This window comes from Gallinula chloropus, assembly GCF_964237585.1.
Source record: "Gallinula chloropus genome assembly, chromosome: 19".
NCBI classification, from domain to species: Eukaryota; Metazoa; Chordata; class Aves; order Gruiformes; family Rallidae; genus Gallinula; species Gallinula chloropus.
This window is the reverse complement of record NC_140104.1, coordinates 4890047-4915208: the sequence shown is the minus strand read 5'-3', so window position 1 is coordinate 4915208 and position 25162 is coordinate 4890047. Positions and strand designations below refer to the sequence as shown.

General features: G+C 41.5%; 1 protein-coding gene across 5 annotated transcripts in view; it reads left to right on the top strand.

Annotated features, from left to right (window-relative positions):
• The window catches only part of SYNRG (synergin gamma), a gene marked incomplete at both ends in the record, with an annotated part of 38907 nt that overhangs the window by 2694 nt on the left and 11051 nt on the right, over window positions 1-25162 (top strand). For 3 of the 5 annotated variants that reach the window (XM_084272857.1, XM_084272856.1, XM_084272855.1), the window contains 12 exons: window positions 1571-1611; window positions 2892-3010; window positions 4894-5024; window positions 5383-5488; window positions 6085-6196; window positions 10973-11050; window positions 11754-11950; window positions 12785-13033; window positions 13531-13667; window positions 16102-16220; window positions 16401-16463; window positions 18855-19805. In XM_084272857.1, coding sequence (XP_084128983.1) covers window positions 1571-1611; window positions 2892-3010; window positions 4894-5024; window positions 5383-5488; window positions 6085-6196; window positions 10973-11050; window positions 11754-11950; window positions 12785-13033; window positions 13531-13667; window positions 16102-16220; window positions 16401-16463; window positions 18855-19805 — 2303 coding nt within the window. Of the gene's footprint in view, window positions 1-1570; window positions 1612-2891; window positions 3011-4893; window positions 5025-5382; window positions 5489-6084; window positions 6197-7303; window positions 7604-8310; window positions 8536-10972; window positions 11051-11753; window positions 11951-12784; window positions 13034-13530; window positions 13668-16101; window positions 16221-16400; window positions 16464-18854; window positions 19806-25162 lie in introns of all 5 variants that reach the window. The other 2 variants (XM_084272854.1, XM_084272858.1) reach the window with 2 other exon arrangements.

Genomic DNA, 25162 nt, shown 5'->3' with positions numbered 1-25162 from the left:
ATGAAGCTATGAGCACGTCTCCATACCTGTCAGCTTTTCAGAAAGTATTTTTAATAATTCATAGTTCTGACAAAAGAAACTCAGAACAGTGTGTTTTTATAGCAGAAGTTCTACACATCTGAACTGAGACGTGTTTGAAGGTGGTAGAGTGCCAAGGAGCACGCTGTCCCAACAGCCTCGTGGGCTGTTTCCATAGGTGAAACCCAGTTAATTCACTGGGCTTCAGCCTTTGAGTGGAGAAAACAGCCGGACCTGGATGTTTCAGCCTTTGAGTGGAGAAAACAGCCAGACCTGGATGTGGTGGAAGGCGTAGGCATGTGTGAGTTGGAGGAGGAGATGTTGGTGTGTAGTGGCCAGGGTAAAAAGAAGGAGCTTTGTTATTAAGAAGATTCTGAGTTTGAGGATGAAGTGAAGAGTAATATGGGTTGTCTTGGTGACCGTGTAACCTGCTGTCTATACAGTGGGTAGGTGCAATTTGCTCCTGGATAAATGCATAATTTAAATTCCTTATTTTATCTTGGTACTCGTGTTACACAGCTCATATTTATAAACCAGGTTGGCTTTCAGCATTTCCTGCAGATTTTTGAAAGCCAGCAGTCATTTATGATAGCATTTTCTCCTTTACTCCTAGGCAGCTTTCTTTTAAGCCTACCCTTGTGCTGAGGAATATTGAATATCTATAAGCGTGTTTCTCTTTCATGGTGTTTGATGTAATAGCTGCCTGGGACACAGAGTGAGGCTCTTGTTTGGTGAATTACTGCTGATGTGGGTTTCTGAGAGTTGCTGGCAAATGAGACTTTTCAACTAGTTCCCTTTATTTTTTTGTTGTTGCTTGGCAGCACAGCACATGCTTCTGTTGGAAAGTGAAGGCTAGTAATTTCCATCATGATTTCAGTTGGAATTGTAACAGCCCTTCCTCCAGGTGCATTTGGCCCTGGATACTTGAATGAATGCATTTTCCAGGGTGCTATTTTTCATTGTAACTGGATGTAACTGAAAGAACAGAAACCATTATTTTGTGACACTCAGTGTTTGAAGGTACAGGGGAGTGCTGGGGTTTCATGGGATAGTTTGTTTTTCTGCAGAAAGTTGTTACTAAGCAGCTGAGAACTATTGCCTGGTGCAGTTAAAGGTCTTGCTGAATCAGATACTTCCAAAAAGAAGGAGATGCTTACTCATTCTGCGGTGCTTGAAGGCCTTGCCTACACTAACAAACTGACCTGCTCCCAACCTGCGTAGGTGCCGAAACTCTCTTGTGGGTGATTTTGATGAGTCAAAGCTGTTTTAGTGCTGCTGTGGAGGATAGGATCTATTTCTTCCTAGCTTTGCAGGCTGTGACAGTGCTGCTGGTGCTGGTGGGACTCTCCAGTGCTTTGGAGGGGTCTCTGGGAGGGGTGGTCTTTTCCCTGTGGCGGGGTTGGGTTCTTTGAGACACACAGGATGAACGTGCTGAGTAGGAGGAGGGAGGCTTTGAGTGGTGCTGCTGACGTGCAAGCTGAGGAAACGTTTTCATTCATTGATATTTGCACTCAAAGTATAGGCTTTCACTTGCTCTTTTCTCCTCCTGCAGCTTCATGTTTCCTGTCGCAGGTGGTTTAGGTCCCCCTCAAGGTATGTATGACCTTAACGTTTTGAGCACTAAGTTCTTTATTTTGTTTAGACCCATTAAACAACTTAAAATAGTTCTGCACTGATGCTCAGAAGCATGATCATTAATTGAACTCTGTAGCTCTTATTCCCTTTGAATCCAATACTGGTGAGCTGACTCTTGCAACTCCATTTATAAAACTTTCTCTGCAGAGTTGCAGAAGCAGTGTTACCAGAATGCTAGATTAAAGATCTAGGAAAACTGTATCACAGATTCTAACCTGAATTTGCCTTTAGGATTTTTGTGTTATTTTGAGCGTGGTATTTAACCTCTTCATGCTTCATCTGCCAGCTGTGTGTACCCATATTGTGTGGGTGTTGCAAGACCTGGTAAATATTTACAAAGCACAGCAAGACCCTGGGAGGGGAGTCAAAACCTGTGTGGAAAGTATTAATACAATGGGGGAGCCTCAGCCTTAAATTACCTTTGTTCTCATTCCTGTTTGTTCAATGGAAAATACAGAGAGAAATTGCAGGGAGAATGGATATTTTTTTTAATAAAAGTCTCAGGATTTGGTTTACAGATTATTCCTGAGGGTGTTGCATCCCTCCTGGAGTACTTTTGTGTGTGCTGTTCAGTTTTGTGCAGTTATAATTACCTCATGGTGTGCTGGTAACAAATACGTGTTAGTGTGTGTCTCCCAAGACAGCAAAATGTGAGGTGTAGAAATACTGAAGCATAATTCACTTGGCTTTATTCAATAAATTAATAAGTTCCAACTTATTTGTCCAATCTTGTTGAAGTTTGGCTTCAAATGCTGTAACCATTCTAATATATGTAGTGAGCTAATTAACCTGCAAGCGAGTTATCCAGCCAGGTCACAGTGTGAAGTTGTGTTGTGAAATGCTGACTTTATTTCCCAAAATGTATTTTCTAAAGCTGCTAGTTTGGAAGTTTCCTCTTTCAAGAGAAATGGTCAATTATCAGCACCAGTCAACCTCTTTAATTAAATCTCATTAAGTGGAAACGACCCTTTCAAAAACTGTAAAGGAAGCCCACAGAGGACCCTTAGGATGGTGGGGGAATTCATTAGCTCATCATGTTTCTTCCCTTAGGCTGTCCAGTATCTAAGGAGATTCCGTGGCTGCCTGCAGCTTTCTTACCTTTTAAAAGGTCCAGCAAGACTGAGAGTTTTTTCTTTCCTTTGCTGGTTTAGGTTGTTTTTATTTATTAAAAAAATAAAGCAAAGGGTAAAACCTGTAACACTCACTGAAAACACACTCTGTTTGATGTTTCATTGCAGGGATGATTCCTATGCAGCAGCAAGGATTTCCAATGGTTCCTGTCATGCAGTCCAATATGCCAGGCATGATGGGGATGAATTACGGTTCTCAGATGCCTCCTGGAGCCATGGCCATGCAGGTGTGTGGCAGTGAAATGTGGACTGAAAGGAGATGCCTCGGGCTTGTCTGGAACGGGACAGCTGATGCCACGGTCCTTTTGCAACTGCAGTGGGTGTAAGAGGGTGGATCTGGGCTAGGAATTGAAGTGTGGGCACAAGTGTAGTGGGACATTGTACTTTGTGGTATTCTTTTTGAAGATATTTCTGATAATTGAATGAATTCTCCAAGTTTTGTTGGCATCTGGATAGGGACGGTGGGGGAGTTTGGTGTGTGCCGCTCACAGCTGTGGAGGGAAGTGAGGGTGTCATGCAGGGACAGTATGGGTAATGTTTAAAGTAACTTGGATGTTATATCTCAGAGGTCAGAATTTGAACTTTGATTTCATTGTACGTGTTCTGACACTGAAGTGAGGTAAGAGAAGCATGGTCTCTGAGCAGGAAGGGAAACAAAAGCATCAGCATGATGCTGAAAAGCTACCACATGCCACCTACTACAAAGTGTGGTTAGTAATAGTACTGAATTGTTAAGCAACCATCATTCAAACCTCCCACAACATACCCTTGCCATCTTTGGAATTTCTTTTTCTTTTTCTTTTTCTTCTTCTTTTGCTCTGGTTTTATGTACTTACCCTGAAGGTGACATATTGTGTAGCATTTTAAATGAGCCCTTTATAAGCTGATAAGAAGTGACTGTGTACACAATCTGATTGGTCATGACCAATTCACTGAATTGTTTTATCCCTTTGTAACTCGGATGCTGGAGTTAATAGAATTAAGTTTCCTGAGTGTAGGTGGCAATTCATAAACTCTTTTGAAATACCTGGTTCTAGGGAGTGAGGAATGTGCTCTGAGTTCTCACGTGACTGCTTTTCCTATTTGTCCTACTTCCCAAGTTTCATTCTTTTTCTTGCTTAAAGTAACTTTGTCTTTAGCTCTGCTGTTGCTAATTGAGGAATAAGAATGAAATATGAGTGGCTAACATCTTATTTTCTCTCTTCATCTTTTGTTTTCTGTTTAGCACCATATGTGCTTATGTACAAATTTGTGCTTTGCTGAAATTTAATGTTTTGGCATGGTGTTTGTAGCCAAATCAAATGTATCATGCCTTGCCTTCTCCTTACACTCCCTTCCCTTCCCACTCCCACCTGGAGAGTTTTATGTTAATTTTGTACAATTTATAGTAGGACAATGTTTTTATGAGAGCTGGGCTAAAAATAATCAACACCTTTTGCTCTCTTCTTACGTGTTCTGATCCCAAATAAAAAATAAATTGTAAGAAAAGCAAATTGTTTTCTGGCCCCTCCTGTGTTAAACAAGTTTTGCTGCTCTAACTGTCCCAGACTATATTTTTTGGCAAATGCTTTGGATACAGATAAAATTTATCCAGATTGGTCTCCTCTTGGCTATGGTCACATGCTGTCCCCTCCCTCAGTCCCCTGGATAAGTTATATTTGTGCTTTGCCAGTGGCTGTTGTTTGTTAGGAGTGTGCACCCCTAGCATGGAATTTAGAAATACCATTCAACGACTTAGAATAGGAAATGAAAACCCCAAAGCCTGGTAGTAAAACCGCATGTAGGACACCTGTAATGTTCCTGCTCTTGAGGTATGTTGCATGGATCTGTGGTCTTGATTTTTGTGTTTAACCAAAAGACTGTCCTGTCTCCTAAAAATCCTTCAAGAACCATAACTCATTACTGAGAGGGAAGAGTGCCATCTACTGCACAGACACCGCTTGGTTCTGTGCACCTGGTCTGCTCAGACACTTCTCACCCACTGGTTCTTCATGCTCTGGGTTGGACAAGATCTGCCCGGGGTGCAGTTCAGCAGGGTGTAAGTGCCAGCGGTTTGGCCCTTTGAAAGTGGGGAAAGAAATAATCTTGGTGTTGTATGATTTTGTTGTAGGGTGGGATGCCCCTAGGGCCGATGCCAGCAACTGGAATGCCTTACATGGGCCAGGCTTCTTTCTTGGGAATGCGCCCAGCAGCACCACAGTACACCCCCGACATGCAGAAGCAGTTTGCGGAGGAGCAACAGTAAGTGAGGCTTTACTGATCCTTGGGAAATTCTTTTTAAGGGGAAGATGTAGACTGGAGGGGCAGTCCACGTAATAAAGATAGTTTCTCTAGAAAAAGTAGCCCACTAAGGGCTGCAGAATATTGCTGAGATCATTCCAACTCTGGAAGTTAGTAGTGGCTGTCGTACAGCTCTGAGGAGAAGCAGAAACATGTGCGCCAAGTCATCTGAATTTGAGGTGAGAAATGGAAAAATCAAGCAGAAGCTGGACAGGAACATTACCTGGTCTTAAAGGTCTTTTCTAACCTAAATGATTCTGATTCTGTTGTCATGAAAAAAAGTATTCTCAAGTTGTTTTTTTTAATCATTTTGCTCCAGGAAGAGGTTTGAACACCAGCAGAAATTCTTAGAAGAAGAAAGAAAACGGCGCCAGTTTGAAGAGCAGAAACAAAAGCTGAGGCTCCTAAGCAGTGTGAAACCGAAGGTATGTCCTAAGCAGTAAGCAAGGTGTTTCTTTCTTCAGAGTTTGTTTTTTTTTAATGGCTTTTATTAGGATGGGCTCCTTCAACAAGCAAGTACATGGGGAATTTACATGAGCCATCAGATTTCATCTTGAAACGCATCTGGAATAGTCAGTCCTTTACAAACTCGTGGTGTAATGTAAACAAAGTCTGGTGTTGAGAATGAAATCAGCTTTTGAAAAATAAACCAACCTGGTGTGTAACATTTGGGAACAGATTGAGTTTCTAGAATAGAAAATGTTTGGTTCCTTGTTTGTTAACTTTGTCCAAAACTTTGGACACTTGCAGTGAGCGGGAATACAAATAGCTGAGTCAGGTTTGTGTATTGTTCCTGTGCATAAAGCTATGGCTAAAGGCTGAGAAACACTATTATGGTGGAGTCTGCAAAATAATTGCTTTCTAAATTATTGTTGATACACTTTGGGAAGCTGGAGAAAGAAGGATTTAATCTAACAGCAGCCATTGCAAATTTCTATACTGGAAAAGTGGGGATATTGAAAGAAAACTGAGCTGTTCTGTGATTATTTTCTTTTTCCAAATGTGTTCTGTGGTGTTTCAGACAGGTGAAAAAAGCAGGGATGATGCTTTGGAAGCCATTAAAGGAAATTTAGATGGTTTTTCTAGAGATGCTAAAATGCACCCAACACCAGCATCGCATCCAAAAAAGCCAGGTTTGTCCTTTTTTCTCATCTTCCAATTGAAAATTAAACTTAATTTTTTCAATCTTCAGCAGGGGGAACAAATTCCAAGACACATTTTTATTTGGTAACACAAAGTAAGCAATCAACTGTCTTATGGAATAAAGTGTCACTTGAGCAGCTTGGGCAGGTTGTGAGGGTGAAATATTAGATACTTGTTTTTATTAGAAGACTTGAAATCTTTAAAAGAAAGCTTAATGTGAAATATCCTGGAAATTGATAATGTGTGAGTTCTTTTCTAGGCAAAGCATTACTTAATGTTTTGCAGAGTGCTTTTGAAACAGGAGTGCTGTAAAAGTGCTAAGAATGATCAAAACATTGTGTAATGATGTAGTGTACGGCTTGCTTGTGTGCTGTTGACTATTGTGGGTATGGTCAACCTGAAGCCTTCTGGATTCTCAGTAATTGCTACATTTGTAACAATTGCTACTAAGGGTTGTAGTATAGTTTGGTTTGTATCTATCCTGAAGGGAAGCCTTTCTAGTGAAGCTTTATCCTGTGTAAAATCTTTATCTGTACTCTGGGTTTGCTCTTTGATAATTTTGAAGTTCCAGGTGGTTCCTGACAATTTTTTATCATCTGTCCATTTGCCCATCCAGTGAAAATGTGTAACTGTGCAAGGAATCAAACAGCAGATTGTCTCCAGGACTACACGTTTCTGAAATATCTCATGGTATAATGTTGAGCTTTTGAGGATAAAACATTCCTTTTGAGGGAGGGTGTCCCCCCACCCCATGTGCATCCCTGTTATGTCCAGTTTGAAATATTAATTCTTGATTTGTTTTGACCCAGTCTGATAAATAGAATACTTCCATAGCTGGTGCTAAGAATCAAGTTTCAATCAAAGTTTCCACATCATAAAAATCTGGGGAAGAAGATGCACAGATGGAAGCGGCTGCTCGGTTTTACCTTATGTGTGTGTTATGCTGACAATAACAACTACACATCTCTGTCCAACAGTGCACCCACCGCTGCCTCCTCTCACCCATTTGCTGTGTTTACATACCCAGTACTCACCACCCTTCACCTGTGAACCTTTTTCCTCATCACTTTGCATTGTGTGTTCATTCCATTTTACAGATCATCCCACATCATCCCATTCTGCTGTATCTGTTTCCCACTCTGCTTTTCTCGATGATGAAGAATTTAGTGACTTTATACAAGGGCCCGTTGAAATCCCCAAACTGGTGCCTCAACCCACCTCTCAGCCTTTTCAGCCTTTCCATTCTGCTACGGAGGCTGGGCAACTGCTTTCAGAAAAGGCTGTGGTCCAGCCTCCCCCTCCAGCCCAGGCTCCAGTGTTATCCATCCTGCAAGGTACAACTGGGCAGGTTCCTTATTTTCCTACCTCTGCATCTTCACCCAATATCCATAAAACAGGTAACTCTAAAATATCTTTTCTTACATGTCACCTTCTGTAGAGCTACACGGAGTCATTATTTATTTTGTTGGGCTTTTTTTCAGTCTGGCTGAAAGAATACTATATAGATAATTAAGTAGAAACCTGCTGATCCATGGGGAGAGAGGATTTAAGTCCCCTTCTTCCTTCCCTTAGAACCACTCTGTAAAAGCAAGTCATGTGTGGGTCCAAAGATTAAACATGCATATGGCTGATCTTAAGTGAATTAACTCTCCTGTGCTAGCACCTTTGTAAGTGTGAGTAGAAAAAGATACGGTTGAGATGGAGGTATAAAAATGTTATGCTAATGTGGAGCACTTGTGTGCTTCCTCTTGTGGAGGCTAAGTGGATGTTGATGAGATTAACATGAAGAATTCTGCAGATGTAAGTAGATGTTGGATGCTTGTGCTACTGATGCCTAGGTGATCATGCAATGGTAATTCTAATACAGAAAAGAGTTTCAAGGATCCCTTCTACTTGTTGCTCTTTGTTGAATTTGTTGTGTATGCACGGTAAGTAAATAGGCTTCAGAAGTGTTTGGACAGGGTGCTGCTGTTCTTCTGAGCTGGGATGGGTACTTATCTTTTACTCATCAGTGGTACCAGTAATGCTTTTCCTTTGGAAGTGTGGACTTGGATCTGGGTGGCTAATAACAAAATGCAAATAATTCCTCCTGCTGTTTATTCAGGCTCTTCCTTGGAGGAGAAAGTCTTAGATAATGGCTCAAATGAATCTGAACGAGAGCAAACCAAACTTAAAACATCCGAAGTTGGGCACAAAGCCTCAGCTGCAAGCCAAGTTCATCCCAGTCTAGCCATCAGTGACTGGGATGTTGTAGGTGGACATGAAAGTGGTACCACTGCTGCAGAGGTGCACAAGGCTTCAGAACAAAACATAGCAGTTGAAGAGCGTGGTGAGCAAATGAATCATTTGACAGAATTTAAATCTAATAAGATGCTTCCTGAACGCTAACACTGTACACTAATTCTAAGGCCAATCCTGCATCATTTTGCTCTGAACGCCTGCTTGAATAATACGTCAGTGCCTCCTGCTCCTTGCTAAAAGTATAACTGCTGTGATTTTCCTCTGAACTTCTTCCACATGAATTTGCTGCTGTAATCACTTTTAACGTGTTTGTTTAATCAGGTCTCCTGTTTTAAAAATACTCTGTCCTCTTTCTTGGGGGGAAAAAATGATGTGCTCTCTAAGAATTTTAATTTAATTATTTAAGGAAACTTTATTAATAAAGATGGTCAATGTCATGGTGGATTTTCATCTTCTAACTCTGAGGGGATAAAAGCTTGTTAGGTTAAAACTCTTAGCTGGTTAATACTTGTTTCCCAGACAATTTGCTGTGCTCGCATGCATTATGTCTACAACTTTCTGTGCTTTAGGGATCAAAATTTCTGGTAGCTGGGCTAGGTGAAACTTCAAGCAAGCTTTAGTTCCATTTTGGGTTTTATTAAAGCTGAGCACTGGCTGTTCAGTTTTGGTTTATTCCAGTCAAAATAGGTGCAAGGTCTCTGGTGCGTCTTGATTACTGTTCTCATGTTGTGGACTTGAGGGTTACATGAAACACGGGCTCTGCTGTAGTCAAGTATGATAAAAATACATAGAGTTCTTTGTGTAATCTCACTTTACTGGGGGGGGGGGTGGGGGTGGGAAGGAGATGGAGAAGGAGGAGAAAGCTCACAGACTGTAGATAGTGGAATCAGGCACTTTCTCAAGCAGGTATTTCTTTCATAAAAAGTTATGGTACTTCTAAGAAACATGTGTACCTCTCATCAGTCATTGGATATGTTGTTTTCAAGTGTTTTTTTATCCAATATATTTTAAAAAAACATTATTGGATGAAATGGTCTGAATGGACATTTTTAATAAGTCAAGGATTTATAATACACAGTAAATTGCTAAAAGTGGCTTAACTTGAAAGAATATATTGTGAGAAATAGGAGCTGTTCATTTAGCTTTGGTTCAGTCAATTGAATCGTTTGTTTTCTACAAATGCAACATGATCTGATACATGGTTTAAAAAGAAAACCAAACAAAGTGGGCTGGGGGAGAGATGGGAAACTACCCTCGTTAAAGACCACGGGACAGAGTGAGTTTAAATACAGCCAACGCATGAAGGTGGAGCGGGAAGTGATTATGGAGAGCTTCAGATGTTAAGGGTGCTTTGAAGGCTGAGCTGAAATACGCTGTGAGGAGCAGAAGTTGAAGTAGTCAAGCGATAATGCTGAGAAGTGGCAGGCCCTCAGTCACCTGGATGTGTTCCAAGTTTTGAGTCAAACTCTCCTATCTACCAACGAAATATGGGCAAGAATTCCTTTCCACTTCTCTCATTATTTGGTATTTATTTTATCAGAGGGTCAAGGGTGAGAGGCGAGAGTTGGTAGGATGCAGAAGTGTATGGAAGAGTGGTTAAAGCTGAAGAATAATGACACTGGAGGAAATAGCAAATTTATTTTGCTTGGCTGATGAAATGGAAGGAATTGCTTATATTAAAATGTGCTTGGAGTTGTGGGGTGATTAGACATTGGACTGCAGTCAGGAGAGAATCTGCGTGGAAGATGAGATGCAAGGACACTGGGAAAAATAGTGAGATCTGAAATTATCCTGGTGTGGTGGGTTTTTTTCTCAGAGCTCCATCAAAGATAAACATAAAATCTGCTCAGAGCTAGATAGGAAATAAAACTGTGAGACTGAGGGGAAGAGTCCCCACAGTGGAGAAGGAAATAAGCAGTTTGCTTGGAGTAAAGTGTGGCAGATTGCGTTATGAAAGCCTGTGTTAGTGGAGGCGGCTGTGATATGTTCTGGATCTGAAGTCGAGGAGCAATGGGGCAGTGGGTAAGTTTTTGTGAGTGTGAGAAGATCTTGCTGAGGTTCAGTCTGATCAGCTCTGGGTTTCCCTGGTAAGGACGTTCTGGTGGAACAGTGTGGTTGTTATGGCAGGTATGAATTTGGTTGTTCCACAAGGAACCCTAATAGCATATTATTGATAGGAAGGCTAAATTTGGTATGGTACAGATCTGCTGTTATGGAATTTTGAGAGACAAGAAGACTGGAGCTTCCTTACAACTTGAAATGAAGAGGGAGGTGAATGAGGCACTCCTTATTTCATTATTATTTTCTCTTATTGCTGTTACTGCCACATCATTCTGGCTGTGTTGAAATACGTATTCCTGCAGTACTTGTTTTTCCTCTGAGCACAGTGATTTGTACCCTAAACCTTTGCCTGAAACGCTAAAAGATGCTGACCAACTGTGATCTAGTGAGTAAGATCTTATACTCTGAATGTGTATTTCCTAATACAATTGTCTTTCCTTTTCCTCCTGAATGGAATTCACTAGGAGTGGGAGTATTTCCTTCACAGGACCCAATTCAGCAAATGATGCCTCCTTGGATTTACAATGACAGCTTGGTCCCAGGTAAAAAAGAAAGTGGGCATTTAGCCAAGTGGGCAGTGTAAGCTGTGAGCCTACGTGTGCTGGCGTCACCACTTATCGATCGAAGCGTAGTTCTTCAGTCATTAAGGGAATCCTCTATCTTTGATACATTGTGTATTTATGGCAGCTTTATCTGCATTTGAAGAAGTGTGGATTTTAGTCAAGCACATTAAACATTTAATCTAGAATTTGTTATGACAGCAGATTATCCTAGTAGAGGTTGTGTTGGTGATAATACTGCTTTCATGAGTAGTCTGATTTCTGGCCTGTCTTGTAATTAAGCAGGCTCATTTCTTAAGGCTATTTATCTTACATATGCAAATAACACAGTAAATAGAAAATGAAATGCTGTAGTAAATATTGATTTCAGTGAGGTTTAAATACATAAAGCTATTATAACTATCTTTTTATATTGATTATCCTGCAATGTCATTAAAGAAATGGGTTTTGAAACAGATTGCTGGCTGTCTTTTTATATGAAACACTGTTCTGTAAGGACCACCCAATGATGCATTTAGGTGAAATATCACAATACAGTCCAATGCCAGAATGTTCTTGCCGTACCTTATGCTTTGAGTGTTAATAGTTTGACATCACGTTGAGTTTGAGACAAGAGAGAAACACAATTTTAAATTTGCTTGAAAGCAGCAGTTGTCACTGTCTAATCCTGACTCCCTCTTCACAGAGTTGTATAAGAAAATTTTAGAAACCACTTTGACTCCTGCCGGAATAGATACAGCTAAACTCTATCCCATCCTGATGTCCTCTGGGCTGCCCAGGGAGACTCTTGGGCAGATATGGGCTTTAGCCAACCGTACCACCCCTGGGAAGCTCACCAAAGAAGAGCTCTACGCGGTCTTGGCCATGATAGCAGTAACTCAGGTATGACTAACACTTTAGAGACTAGAGCCAAAAGGCAGTTCCCTTAGCTAATCTGCTGTAGGTTACATGTTGGCACAAGTGGCTGGTGTGCCACGCCTGTAGTAAAATACTACTTGTCTTGAAATCCCCTTGTAACTTTAATGGGATTGTAATTTCATCCCCTGTGTTTACATTTCAGTTATTCCTTTCTGTAGTGTCAGTTGAAGATGGGGTTTGGATATAGCTACCAAATGCATTGTCTATGCATTTCTGGTAGAAAATAGTGGCTGTTTTTCTCCTGTTGTATACAGATCTGCTCTCCTCAGGCTGCGTGGCTCCTGTATCCCTCAGTCTGTATCCAGCTTGACTCGCTACTGCTCTTGTGCATGAGTAGTGTGTTAATTTTAGGCTTCCATTCTTTGTCAGCATAGTGTCATCTTGTAGCAATTTATTTCCAGATACCATCCTGTATGAACACAGAGGGGAGGGTTTGTTGAGCAGTGAAGATGGAAGCTGAAGTGTGTGAGAGAGACAATGTAGCATATACCAGTTTCAACGTAGCTTGGCTTGCCAGTGCTGAGCAGGTCGGCTTCTGTAAAGCCAAAGGAGAACCCTGTTGTTATCCTCTGCCCACCCAGGCATGTCATTGTCCCCTGGGGAACTCCAACAGTCAGGGTGTTGCATGTGAGTCACACAGGCTCTGGATGGCATGTTTTGCTTGGAAGGCTCACTTGGAGCCTCACCAGTACCCTGCTCTCATGATTTCAGTAATACAAACTGGGGTGAGAAGGCAGCACACCTTTTTGCTGACGTGTATGTGTGTATATGGGTGTCTCTTCTTTTCTGCCTTTGCAGAGAGGAATACCTGCAGTGAGTCCTGATGTGTTAAACCAGTTCCCAGCTGCCCCCGTTCCTACATTAACTGGATTCCCAATGCCCCTGCCTGCTGCAGTGAGCCAGCAGCCTCTGATGCCCTCTGCACCACCCGTCTCCATGCCTCTGAACATTGGGCCGCCCGTCATGGGCATGAACATGACGGCACCAGCGGGAGGAGCTGCAACACAGCCTTCGGGAGGGTTCCTGCCACCCTTCCCACCCAGCCAGGTCAGCTCCACTCAGGTTAGCCTGCTTTTCTTGCCTGGCAGATCTAACCTAACTCTTTCACAGCTACCTAGTGACAACAGACTTCTGAGTAAACAGCAATAAGTGAAGCTGAGATCTAGCATGTGATGTCTGAAAACGTGAAGTCACACCACTGAGGATGTGCTTTTATTTCTTGCATTTCTTTCTGGTGGCATTAGAATAGGTATGAAAGCGTTCTCTGTTACAGACTAATTGCATTGAGAGGCTTTTACTTGTAGTTAGGATTTTGTAATGCACATAAAATGGGATTTTAGATAAATCCCACACACCTTGTGTGTGCTTTGAGTTGGGTGAGGCGCAGGCAAAGTGGGAACACTCAGCATACTGATTTTTGTGTGCTAATGTTGAAAGCTTTTTCTCCATCTTTTGCTGTTTTTTTCCCCTCTGAATTGCTTTCATGCTGTATGGCAATTTGAAAAACCAACAGAATAGCAATTTATACGTTGTTTGTAATTCAGGTAGTAAAACCAGAAGATGACGACTTCCAGGAGTTCCAAGATGCTTCAAAGTCTGGCTCACTCGATGACTCTTTCACTGATTTCCAGGAGGAAGTAGCTGGCTCCTCCAAAGCAGCCAGTTCACAGCACCGGAGCAGGTAGTAGATCTTTTGATTTCCACCCCTCTGGTATTTTAGAACTCTTAAAAGAAATGAAATGTTTTCCTCTCTTGTGAGCAGCTGTCTAGCCTGTAATTTTCTTCTGTCACCTGACTTCTACTCTGACAGCTTCTTTTGAAGACTGTTATAACTACAATTAGGCTTTCTGAATCAAAAATGACATTTGATGTGCCATAGGTGGTTGGCCATTCTTTGCCATTCTAGCCCTCATGCTGAGGTAAACTGCGTTTGCGAGGTACGGGGATAGGTTTTCAAGTGTTTATACTACTGCAGAGGCGATTGAAAGTTACTTCATACTGTGCATTCAGGTGAAAATCTTACATAAAGCTGTTCAGAAAAAATACACTGGGACAGGGGAGTTGAGCACTTGGTGCTGTGTGCTTCCATTAAAAGTATCACCCCGTGTTTGTCGGAGTGGATGGAAACCATTTGCAGACGTCAACAGCTTTCTTCAGACCCTGAATGTGCCAAGAGAATGACATGGAACTCTTAAATGACTCTACTTCTCCCATGTCTCTGGCCAGTGCTTTACACTTCTGGTCACTGTCTGTAAATCTCAGCTGAAATCTCATTCAGATTCCAGCAGATTTGGTGGTTTGGCTTTTCAGCTGGGACACTGCCAAAAGTGTAATTCCGGATCAGGCAAATTTTGTATCACAAGTGAGTGTGTTTGCTCCCTTTGAGACTTTGCAATTAATCTTTCAAAGTCCTGGGATTACAACACTTCAGCATTGTTTCATTTTACTGCATGCAGCAAACCTTTATGCACCTCCCAGGTCTGTAACTGTAGACATATAAATTTGCTGTGTGTTGAACTGACTACTCCTTGTTGCAAAGAGAGTTAGTGCTTTCCAGGTAAGCAGTGATTACCAGTTGCTTCCTCAGCAGTGACATCAGATGGGGATACTGAAACAAACTGCTCTGTTACACTGTGCCTAATGGCACCCTATGTAAGGAATTTAACTTTGCTGATGTCAATCAATGCCACCTGTACCCAAAGATGCTCTGTTTTAAGTATATCTGTATTTGTATTAGAGATTATTTTGCAATTACAGCTATTCTGTTACTGAAAGTTTTGGCAGAAACGTTTGTTAATTCCATGATGGGAGTAGGAGATCATAAAAAAACTAAAAGAAAAAAGAAGAAATGGTGGTTTTCACTGCAGCACCTCTCTCTATTCAGTTGTGAAAGCATTCAGTTTTGAGCAGAATGTCACAATGAGCTATAATCTAATTGCTTATGGAGCTTTGCTTAAAAAAAGCCATCTGTAGAGTACAGATGATTAACCATTACGTTTGCCCAGATTGCATATCTAATAGCCTGTTTTGCAGCGATGTGAAATTTAATTATATTACCATAAGCTATATATTTTTTTTGACATCCTGCTGTCTGTCTGCAAGCATCACAGACCCTCGTTAGCACGTGTGTGCAAGTGCTAGGCCTGTATGTTGCTTGTAGGCTGCTGATAAGGAGATTTAAATGGCTCTGGAAAGATTCTTGCTTCAGGCCGAAGAACGCCATAGAAATTCATTCACGTTTTCAATGTGCAGAGTATTGAACGACATAAACTGGAGGTAAAATGCATCATTCATATGTAAAGGATGTTGTTGTGTGGAGCTGCCAAGGTCTGATAAGGGGGTTTGTGTGGAGGGCGAGCAAAGCTCTCACAGGATGTCTTCTAAATCTTACAGCAGTTGCTAACAGGGTGTTAGGTGGTTATGGCAGTTTTACTATATAAAGTAGAGTGTGTTTATGTGCAAAAAGATTTGCTTGTGTAACTGTGGACTAACCCTTGTTTTGCTGATCAGATGGCTCCCTAAACTCATGGATTTGCCCTGACAGAAACTCAGTGATGCTTCCCTTCCTTTTGAACAGTGGTTCTGCTTTATTCTCTTAATTTTGCAATGTGTAATGAAATAGAATCCAAGGCAGATAAGCTGAAAGCATGGAGCCTACAAAATCTTGTGCAGTTTTAAAGCTTTACTACGTCTGGTTTTACTGGGGAGATTTGTCCTTGAGCTGCCCTGGGCAACGTGATAAATTAGCAGATTCCTGGTGTGTCTGTTTATTCTCTTCTGGACTAAGAATTCCTGTGGTGTAAAGTTGTGGAGTGTTTTGGTACAAATTAAAGTCAAGAAAGGTGAAAATTGACTTGTGGCCTTGAAGAAATACAATTAGGTGAGATAAAGTGTGGATTCACACATCAGTTACTACCTGCTTACGTGCCCTTGTTCTTAATAGATACTGAGGTAGCTTACATCATGTCCCTGATTAAGAGCTCCTTAGGGTACAAGTTTAGGCTTAGTGATCAAAATTGTGTAATCTTAATAAGAGGCTCCTTTAAATGAAACCTGGCAATGTAAATTTCTTATGGACAAACTAAGGAACTTTACTTTTTATCTCTCGTTTTCAGTGTTCCTTCTTTACTCATGCCACTCCCAGGTAATAAGACCCTCACATCAGCTGATAAGTATGCTGTGTTTAAAGGAATTGCAGCTGAGAAGCCCCCTGAGAGTACAGCTACTTTTGGAGGTAAAAGTTAAAATATACAACCACTTTGAGCAATTTATTGCAATGTGTCACATATCTTGCTTTTGGCACTGATTACATGTTAATAGTAGAAAAATCAGAGAAATGACACCACTGTAAAAATGACAATATTAACTTTGTAATATCTTCATGTAAATTTATTTCTTTTCTCACATTTGCTAGATTGTGGAGACAAGTATAGTGCTTTCCGTGAGTTAGAACAACCATCAGACAGCAAATACTTGGGTAAGCAGCATGCTTTTTGGTGTTTTAACATGCTTTCATGATTTTTCTTTTACTTTTTTTAGCTGCTCTGTATGAGCTGCAGGATTTCCACTGCAAGAACTCTAGAATAACCTTGCTTCTGCTCCTCTGAACAACTTAGTGGGAGCTACCCTGCAAACATCCTACAGTATGCTATTGGAACAATCTGTAAATTGTATTTCTAGAAGATCAGCATCTCTTTTGGATGCTTCTGAGTTTTTTTATTTCAGAGTTTAAGTAAGGAATCCTGTGTTCTTAGAAGACAGAGTAAGGCAGACAAAATTTCTTTCTGTTGTTAGGGCAGAATTTAAACTTTTCATGCACTCAGCTCTAAAAATAAATTTGATGACTTCAGAATTGTGTTTAACTGGTTTTGGTTGGGAAAAATGAAACCTAGCTGGTGTCTGAGGTGCAACATCTCTTTCATTACAAGACCAGTCTCCCTAAGCCTTTTCCAGAACCATCCATGTCTAACTCATTTGTGTGATATACATGGTAACCTCATCTTCTTAATCAGATGGGGAGAAAATCTCAAACTCCACTAACTTTCATATGTAATCAGTAGATCAGAAGATAAACATATTACTAACTACACCTGAGTTCCACAGGTTAAGTTTCATTATGAAAAAACAACTTTAGATTCCAGGATGAACTCCTTACCCCCAGGTTCACTCCTTCTTATTAAAGATTTTTCAGAGACCAAATTATTTTCTTCAGTCACTGACTTTTTTGAAAACTCCTGTAATGTTTTGTGAGGTTCTGCTCAGTACCTCTCTGGGATTCAATGCATGCAATGAAGTGATCTAACATTTGATCTCTTTCCCTGTGTGTTCTAAAATATAGCAAATACTGTATTTGCCCGCTGTCCAGGTCTGACCACTCTTAACCCTTTCACCAGCTTACGTTTCTAATGGAAAAGGTTGCAATTCCTCAGTAAGTTTAGTTTGCTGTGGTGTTTTAGTGTTGATCAATGAATGGCAGTTTCAGAAATACTGTGTTGTTGGGCCAACTGAATCGATTTGGAGGGAGGGAGAATGGAAGAATGTGTCAGGTATAGTCATGGTCCTTTCCCATTATAAAGAGTATTCTTAAATCTTGGTTAAATTAGTTTAAAGTATGGCACTGTGGTGGCTTGAGAATGAAATGTTAATGGTGTACTTCTAAATTAGAACCAAATCTGTTCATTGGACACTCATCTGAAAGTATGAGTCAGTACTTTAAAGTTACAAGTACTCTTAAGTACGTAAATGCTGGTGAATGGGTTAAACAACTCCATGTTTTTAATGTTCAAAAGAAATTGCTTTGTTAAAAAAGTAATTATGAATGAACAGGAAGAAACTTACAAAAATAGTACACCAAAATATTTAATGTAGATTCAATGAGAACATGATTACCTAAGGTTTAAGCTGGTTGGAATTATAATCTGTATGTAGTGCTATTTTACGTTCAGTATGCAGCTGGGGTAGAGGTCTGCACATCTTACATTACTCATGCTGGCTTTCAGGAGAGAGTCTGTCTCCAAGCTTCTAGTAAAACTGGGACTGGCCTTAGCAGAAGCTGGAAGGTGCCCAAGTTATACTGCATTTATTGAAGTCCTGATCACTTACCCTTCTACGTCAGTGAACCTGACAGAAGGAAAACATGAGAGCTTAAACATGTTCTAAAAGACCTTAGGATCACTGTCTTGCATTCCTTTGTGTCTGGGGCTTTCTCATCCCCCATTTGGGTTCCCCAGTGTGCCCAGTTGATAGGCCAGTTGGCTGGCTGCTGCCTTCCAGGTGAGTGGTTTTCCAAAGTACCTTCAGCCACCTGGCCAGTCCAGTAGGTCCCTACTGTGTTCCCCTCCCTGCTGCTCAGCAGGGTTGCTTTTTTCTCAGCCTTATGCTGGTGACCCATGAAGAAACTGCATTTGGGCAATATTTGGGAGGGAGATAGGTGGGGAGGGCTGTTTCTGTTGGAAGGTAAATGCTATATGGGTATAAGTGAAATTCAAGGCTGTGTTTGTTGCTTGGCAAATATGGGAAGGATAAGGTGGGAAAAACAACTGAAGTGGAAGCCAAATGAGACAGTACTGTTGACCTTTGGAATCTACTAACTCGGTGTAAAAGGGAATTGAATATGACTTTGAGGCTATTTGAAAGACTTAGGCATTTGCTGGAATGAATATTGGAATTGCTGACCTTGAAACTTGTGTGGCTCATAGAAGTTGAGTTTGCAGTTCTACGTGCATCCCGAGGTCCTCATTTAAATAGTTTGCATAAAAGCTTCTGACATTGCATGAAGTAATTTGCTTGCTTGCATGGTGTGAGTATGATGTGTTTGTTGTCACCGCAGTGTCTCATTAATGCTTTTTCCTGTTGTTTTAACTCTCAGGAGATAACCTTGGGGAATTCAAGCCTGCAGGAACCGATGATGGTTTCACAGATTTTAAAACCGCTGACAGTATCTCACCCTTAGAGCCACCTACAAAAGACAAACCTTTCCCCACATCCTTCCCTTCTCTGCCTGTTCAGTCAAAACAGCAAACACAAGCAAAGACCTCTTTGAATCTAGCAGACTTGGATCTCTTTTCCTCTACTGGAGAAAACAAGCAGCCATCCTTTCCACCTGCATTTAATACATCAAAACCGGGCTCCTTTCCTCCACCACCCCTTCCATCTACCAGTGCCCAACCAGCTCCCAGTAAAAGCTCAAGCTTAGCTGATGAGTTTGGAGAGTTCAACCTTTTTGGGGAGTTTTCTAATAGCGCATCAGTCAGCGGACAAGATGACTTTGCAGATTTTATGGCTTTCAACAACAGCAGTGGGTTTTCAGAACAAAAACCAGACGACAAATACAGTGCACTTAAACTGGAGGCTGGTCCTGTTCCTCAGTCTGGCTCATCATCTGGCACAGCGAAGAGTGGGCAGAGTTCTGCCACGGCCACTACGCCCACCAAATACGATATCTTCAAACAGCTTTCTCTGGAAGGTTCTGGAGCTGGCTTTGAGGAGGCGAAGGACAACACTCTTTCTTCAGCGAAGAGTGATGATGATTTTGCCAACTTCCACTCTAACAAGTTTTCTTCCACATGCAACAGCGCGGATAAGTCCCTGGTGGACAAAGTGGCGGCTTTCAAGCAGGCCAAAGAAGACTCTGCTTCGGTGAAGTCCCTGGATCTCCCTTCCATCGGTGGCAGCAGCGTTGGCAAGGAGGATTCTGAAGACGCGTTGTCTGTTCAGTTTGACATGAAACTGGCTGATGTGGGAGGAGATCTTAAGCATGTCATGTCTGATAGCTCTTTGGATTTGCCAACAGTTAGTGGCCAGCATCCACCAGCAGCAGGTGAGGAACTGGTTAGATTGCTCTGGTAACGTAGGTGGTGGTGATTTCGGTGTTCTTGTGTGCTAAATTACAGTATTATGCACTCGTCTTTCAGTAGGGAAAGACTTCAGATCTGTGCACCCGCTAGCCAACAGCCCCAGAGCAGGGCAGTGTTTGTTTTTTGTCTTAGAAGACTATAAATAGACTGAACAGTTTGAACTCCACGCCAGTTTATTTTTGAGATTTGCCAACAGCGTATTACTGGTACCTGTTAGCTGCTGTCACTGGAGGGATTCGAGTGGAAAATTTTCAAACACAGTGTCGTTCCATTTATATTAGGAGATGAACGGCAGAGTGTCTCACTTTAATCTCTTGGCTTCACAAAGCATTTGGTTTGTGGACTTAACCCGCTCTGTGCTTCTGAAAGGATAGGCAGAACACTAATTTGTGCTGTTAATGAAAGGCTGTCTAATCAACACCACTAGCATATTCCCATTGTGGTGGGGCTTCATCTATGTAGCCAGTGTTGTGCAGGACACAAGTGGGAGTGTTGCACACGCTTTTTAAGAGTTAAAACCCACATTGAAATTATTGTGCAAAGGTTCTTGTAAACGCTGGACTCATGATTGATAGCTTCTGGACCTAAATTTAAAACCATAGGTCTTTTGTCCTTACCAGGTTTTCCCCTTCTTTGATTTCCCTTTATGAAAGAAGTCCTGAGAGAGTGACTTGACCATCTCTGATCCGATCCCATATCACAAAACAAATTTCCCAAGTGTCCTGCTTTTTCTTTCCCTATGTAATAGGAAGATACAAAGTAGTTAAATGTTCTGTGGCCTTCAATAACACAGGAACCGTGACTGTGGTCTGGTGACATGTATTATGCAGTCAGAGGCTTTTCTGAGCAGGGGGGAGCATACAAACTGTAAATGTAAAAGCTGTTACTGCAAGAATTGGTTATTTCCACATGAAATGTTTCTTCCATTTTTTGCAGGTAGGGGTAGAGAAAATATACAGTACTGTAATTTTGCATTATATGGTATTTTTAAGTAGGGGGAGAGAATTACGCTGGCAACTTTTGATGTGGAAGATACTCTATAACAGGGTACAAAATATCAGGAATAATTTATTAGCAAAGACATTTAATTTTCATATTACTGCTTGGTAAAAATCCAAGTGGAGTGAGCTGTCAAAAACGTAGCACCTACAGTGTATTCTTGAATGTTTACTTTGGTTTTGAAAGCACTTTTTTCCTAATATTTTTCTAGCCTCTTTTGGTGGTAGCTTGACTTATGTAGCTCTTCTGCAGGATGTGAGCTTCTGCCACAGAAATGGGTGATTAATAATTGCCATTTGTGGCAGGAGAGACTTTTCTGGCTTGTTTAAAGGGGTTAGCCGATCACGTGCTTGTTGCTAAACTTTTGAACTCCGAAGTATTAATTAGAAGCTATTTTTATTAAACTTAAACAAGTCTGTATTCTCCTATGGTGCCAAGCTAGATGTTTTTCCACAGGGAGAGTTTTGCTCCATTTAACTCTGTTTGGATCTCATAGCAGAGTGATCTGTTACGAGTAACTTCTGTGCTCATGTGTTTTTTATGTGTGTTTGGTGCATTTCAAGCTATGAACTGACAACGTTGGAGTCCTTTTTTTTTTTTTCCTTTTTTCTTTCCAGTTTTACATAAAGTTAAAAAGCAGATTTCTTTTTCCCTCTTAATTTTCTTTGATCTGTAAATCTAATGTCAAAAAGGGACAGTATCCCTTTGTCATCCTCACCGGTGAGAAGTAGGAGACCAGTCGGGGGGAAGAGCGTGTTTACAAGCACCGTGTAGCATCTCCAGTGAAACAGCAGCAGGACAGAGGTGCTGATAAATGATTTGACTTTCCTGCCATCCTGAAACAGAGGTCTTTTTATCCTTTGGCTAGTGAGATTTCACGTTGCATAGCTTCCAGGTATGAGCAGGTAGGTTGCTTACGCTGGGAATTAGAGAGAATTCATTGAGTTGCTTCCCATACAACAGACTTTGGTCTCTGAGGGAAGAAAGGCTTTCAGCTTTGCTCTCTCCAAAGGGGATACTGTCTCTTTAAACTTTGCTATAATTCTTTGTGTGGAAGGTGGATTATACTAATGTTGCCTGATTTCTCTTGCATTTACTTCGTATAACCCTTTGAGCACTGGCTGCATGCTGTTAGTTTCAACCAGGCTTGCTTCTTTTAAACCAAATTTACGTCTTGGACGAAGGTGTTTTAATTAGCCCCTTGTCATGTTACATGAACTTAATTTGCTCTGCGTCCTGCCGAATGTTGCAGCGAGAGCGTACCCTCGCCCGGGTATTCTCAAAGGGTTATCCATTTGCTGCACTTACAAATCTGTAAAGTACCTTTTTCTTTGGCATTATTGGAGATCTCTGTGTATTTTAATCAACTTCAGGTTTTTTGCTGCTTTTCTAATGTCTGATTTCAACTAAACATTTCCTGTGTGACTGTGCCTTCTCAGATCTGCTTTGATATCTCTTCTGCGAGTATTGACCTGCATGCTTTATTCTGATAACGCCCTTACGAGCTCCTATGTATCCCTCTCTTTTGTGATCTGTAAGTCCTGCTGTGTTAATAAATATTATCTTGGCATATTTTGAAAACGTGGGGATGTGTGTGATTTGTTGCAAACCAGCAATGTGTGGTATCTCTTTCCTCAAAAGTACAAAGTTTAAAGTTATAGTATCCCCTTCGGCTGGTGGGTGCCTTTCTCTTGCCAGAGTGGTGTGGGTGAGCTTCTCCTCTTCTGACCTCACTCCCCTGTGTGCTTCTGAAACTGTACTCATCAGGCTAAATAATATTCTTCCAAAGAGTGGGTTTTGAGAGGGATTGAATTGAGGGAATGTGTGGATGGCAGGGTTGTTCCATGAGTTGGTTCTGAGGGTACAGTGGTAGTTTGGACTCGTACAGATACTGTTTTCTCTGTGCCATTGTCTCCTCTCCTGGATTTCCCTGCTGCCACCCAAGGTTATGACACGCCTTTGGAAAGGGGACCAACTGGGAAATGTGTTGCTATCTAGGCCTTTAGGAGCTGGAGCCCATTAAACAATATTCTGATATTTATTTAGCTAATCTAGAGAGAGTTAATCAGTGCCCCAAAGAAAAAAGGGTGCTGCTTCCTTTTTCTGGTTGGGAAGTTCTGGCTTACTGCATATTGAAGCTTTCAACCACGAATGACAGCTGCAACTGTGTCACGGAATTCCAGTACTTCCTATTCCTCCCAACCCTGGTCTGCTATCAGCCTGGGATTGAAATAATTGAGATGTGGAATCAGGTTAAAACATTAACACCAGCACAAACTGGGGTTCTGTCATTTCTTGCCACAAGAGCAAAGACCGGACCAGAAGCCTGAATATGTTTTGCCTCCTTTATGTCAATCCGAGAGACTTTAAAAGAAAAAACCTAACACAAAACCAAGGAAACTCACCCCAAAACAACCCCTCTCTCATTCTGGAGAACCCGTAGGTTATGTCAAGCCCTAAAGCTCTTTAAACTGAAGGCTTGAGCACAAACCTGAGAGACTTGTGCAGGGCTTGTGCTGTTAGGGTTTGCTCCATTTACACTCCCTCCTCCAGGTACAATGATGTTCATCACTCTACTCCATCATGGTTTTGTCCAGACTTGACAGTCAGATTCCCTCACTTGCTCTTAGTTTAATTCTATAGACAGAAGAGCTTAACAACACTTATTTACAACTCCTTCCAAACCGTGCCAAGGTGCTCAGAAACATAGCCACTGCCCTGGGCTTCTGCAGGGCTGGGCTGAGCCATCTGCCTTTGCAGTGCAGGCATGGTGGGCTTTATTCTGCTGTCAAATGGTGTCCTTTCATGAGAATTAAAAAATAATTAGCAAATTCTTTAATTCTGTGAGGTTTGAAGGCTTTTCTCTCCCTTTTTTCCCTTACCATCAGCATTCTTGACAGTTTCAGCCTTAGCAGTGCTAGGTGCTACCATCTTCAGCAACAGTAAATCGGAGTAACTCACATTATTAACGCTGTTCCAGACTTTGCTGGCTGAGAAACGGGCTTTGAATTTTTCTGGTTGCTGATGGGTGTCACACAGGCAGCAGCAGGGCCTACGAGCCTCTGTCTTCTTCCCCTGTCACCTCTGTCTTTACAGGGTGAAGCCCCACAGGAAGCAGGCTGGAGGTGCTCCCTGTCACCGTTCCCTCTGGACTTCTTGCCCCAACTGTGATGATATTCCCAGTGTAACAGCTCTGGGTTTAGTGCCCTGATACCCTTCATCTTGGGAACAGAGCTAGGTACTACCGGCAGCACCCTGACAGCCAAAAAATGACACAAGACTTATTTATTCATCAGAATTTAATACAAACTGAAATAGAAAAACTCCAAAGTCTTCTCAGTTAAAAAGGCTAAATATATTGCCATCTTCTCCATTGTCTTTTTTGGTTTTCTTTAGGATATCACTAAGGCTGTCAAGGGTTTTCCTCAAATGATTAAACTGTTGACGTTGAAGGCTCCAGCTTGTAAATTGCCTCCAGCCATAACTTAATCCTTGCTCGTCGAAATAAATTGTTATAGTTGGCTCAAAGGAAGGATGTCAAGTTTTTCTGTAGATGAGATAACACTGAGAAACAGTGTTTTCACTGTATTTCATCCTGTCAGTGTTCTCCCGCACATTCCTTGGCACCTATTGCTCTGCCTGTCTCCCAACAGCCGCATGGCCCCTTGGATGGCTGTAGCTGTCCCTGGGCAATGATGGGGCAGGTTGGACTCTGGTTTTGGTAGGATAAAATGGATAGGAAATAAGGGGGTAAAGATTTTGAGCCTTTTGATTTGGAAGAACTACAAACTGGGGTTTGTTTCTGAACCTTTTGGAAGCTGCTGACACTGTGAAAATCACTTTTTCCGTTCTTGGGGCGCTGGAAAATATTTTTAAAGGAAAAAACAAATGTGGCTGTGTGATACTCGAATGGATCTGACTGGGACTTTTACAGACACGTGTGGCCCATCCCACTCTGCCCCCATCTTGTGTTTCATCTGGGTGTGTTTCCTGGTCTCACCAGTGCAAAGCTGCTGGTGTTTTAACTCTGTTGGGAGTAAGAGCTTTTTGGGTTGTTATAACTAAGCTAAACTCAAATCTCTTGTGTCACTGCATGCTACAGAACTGCTACTAAGGAGTGCTGGTTTATGGTGATGTATTTATTGATAGATCTCTTGTGGTAGGATTGCAGGATTCCTATCATGTTGAGGCCCTGCCTCAACAAGGAACTTGCTGCCTGCTTTCTAAAAATGCCAAGTAAGAAATCACTTTTAACCTCACCAAAACCAATTATATATCCCCTAAATAAAGTATTTTCGTGGGATTCTGAATAGGTTTAGTC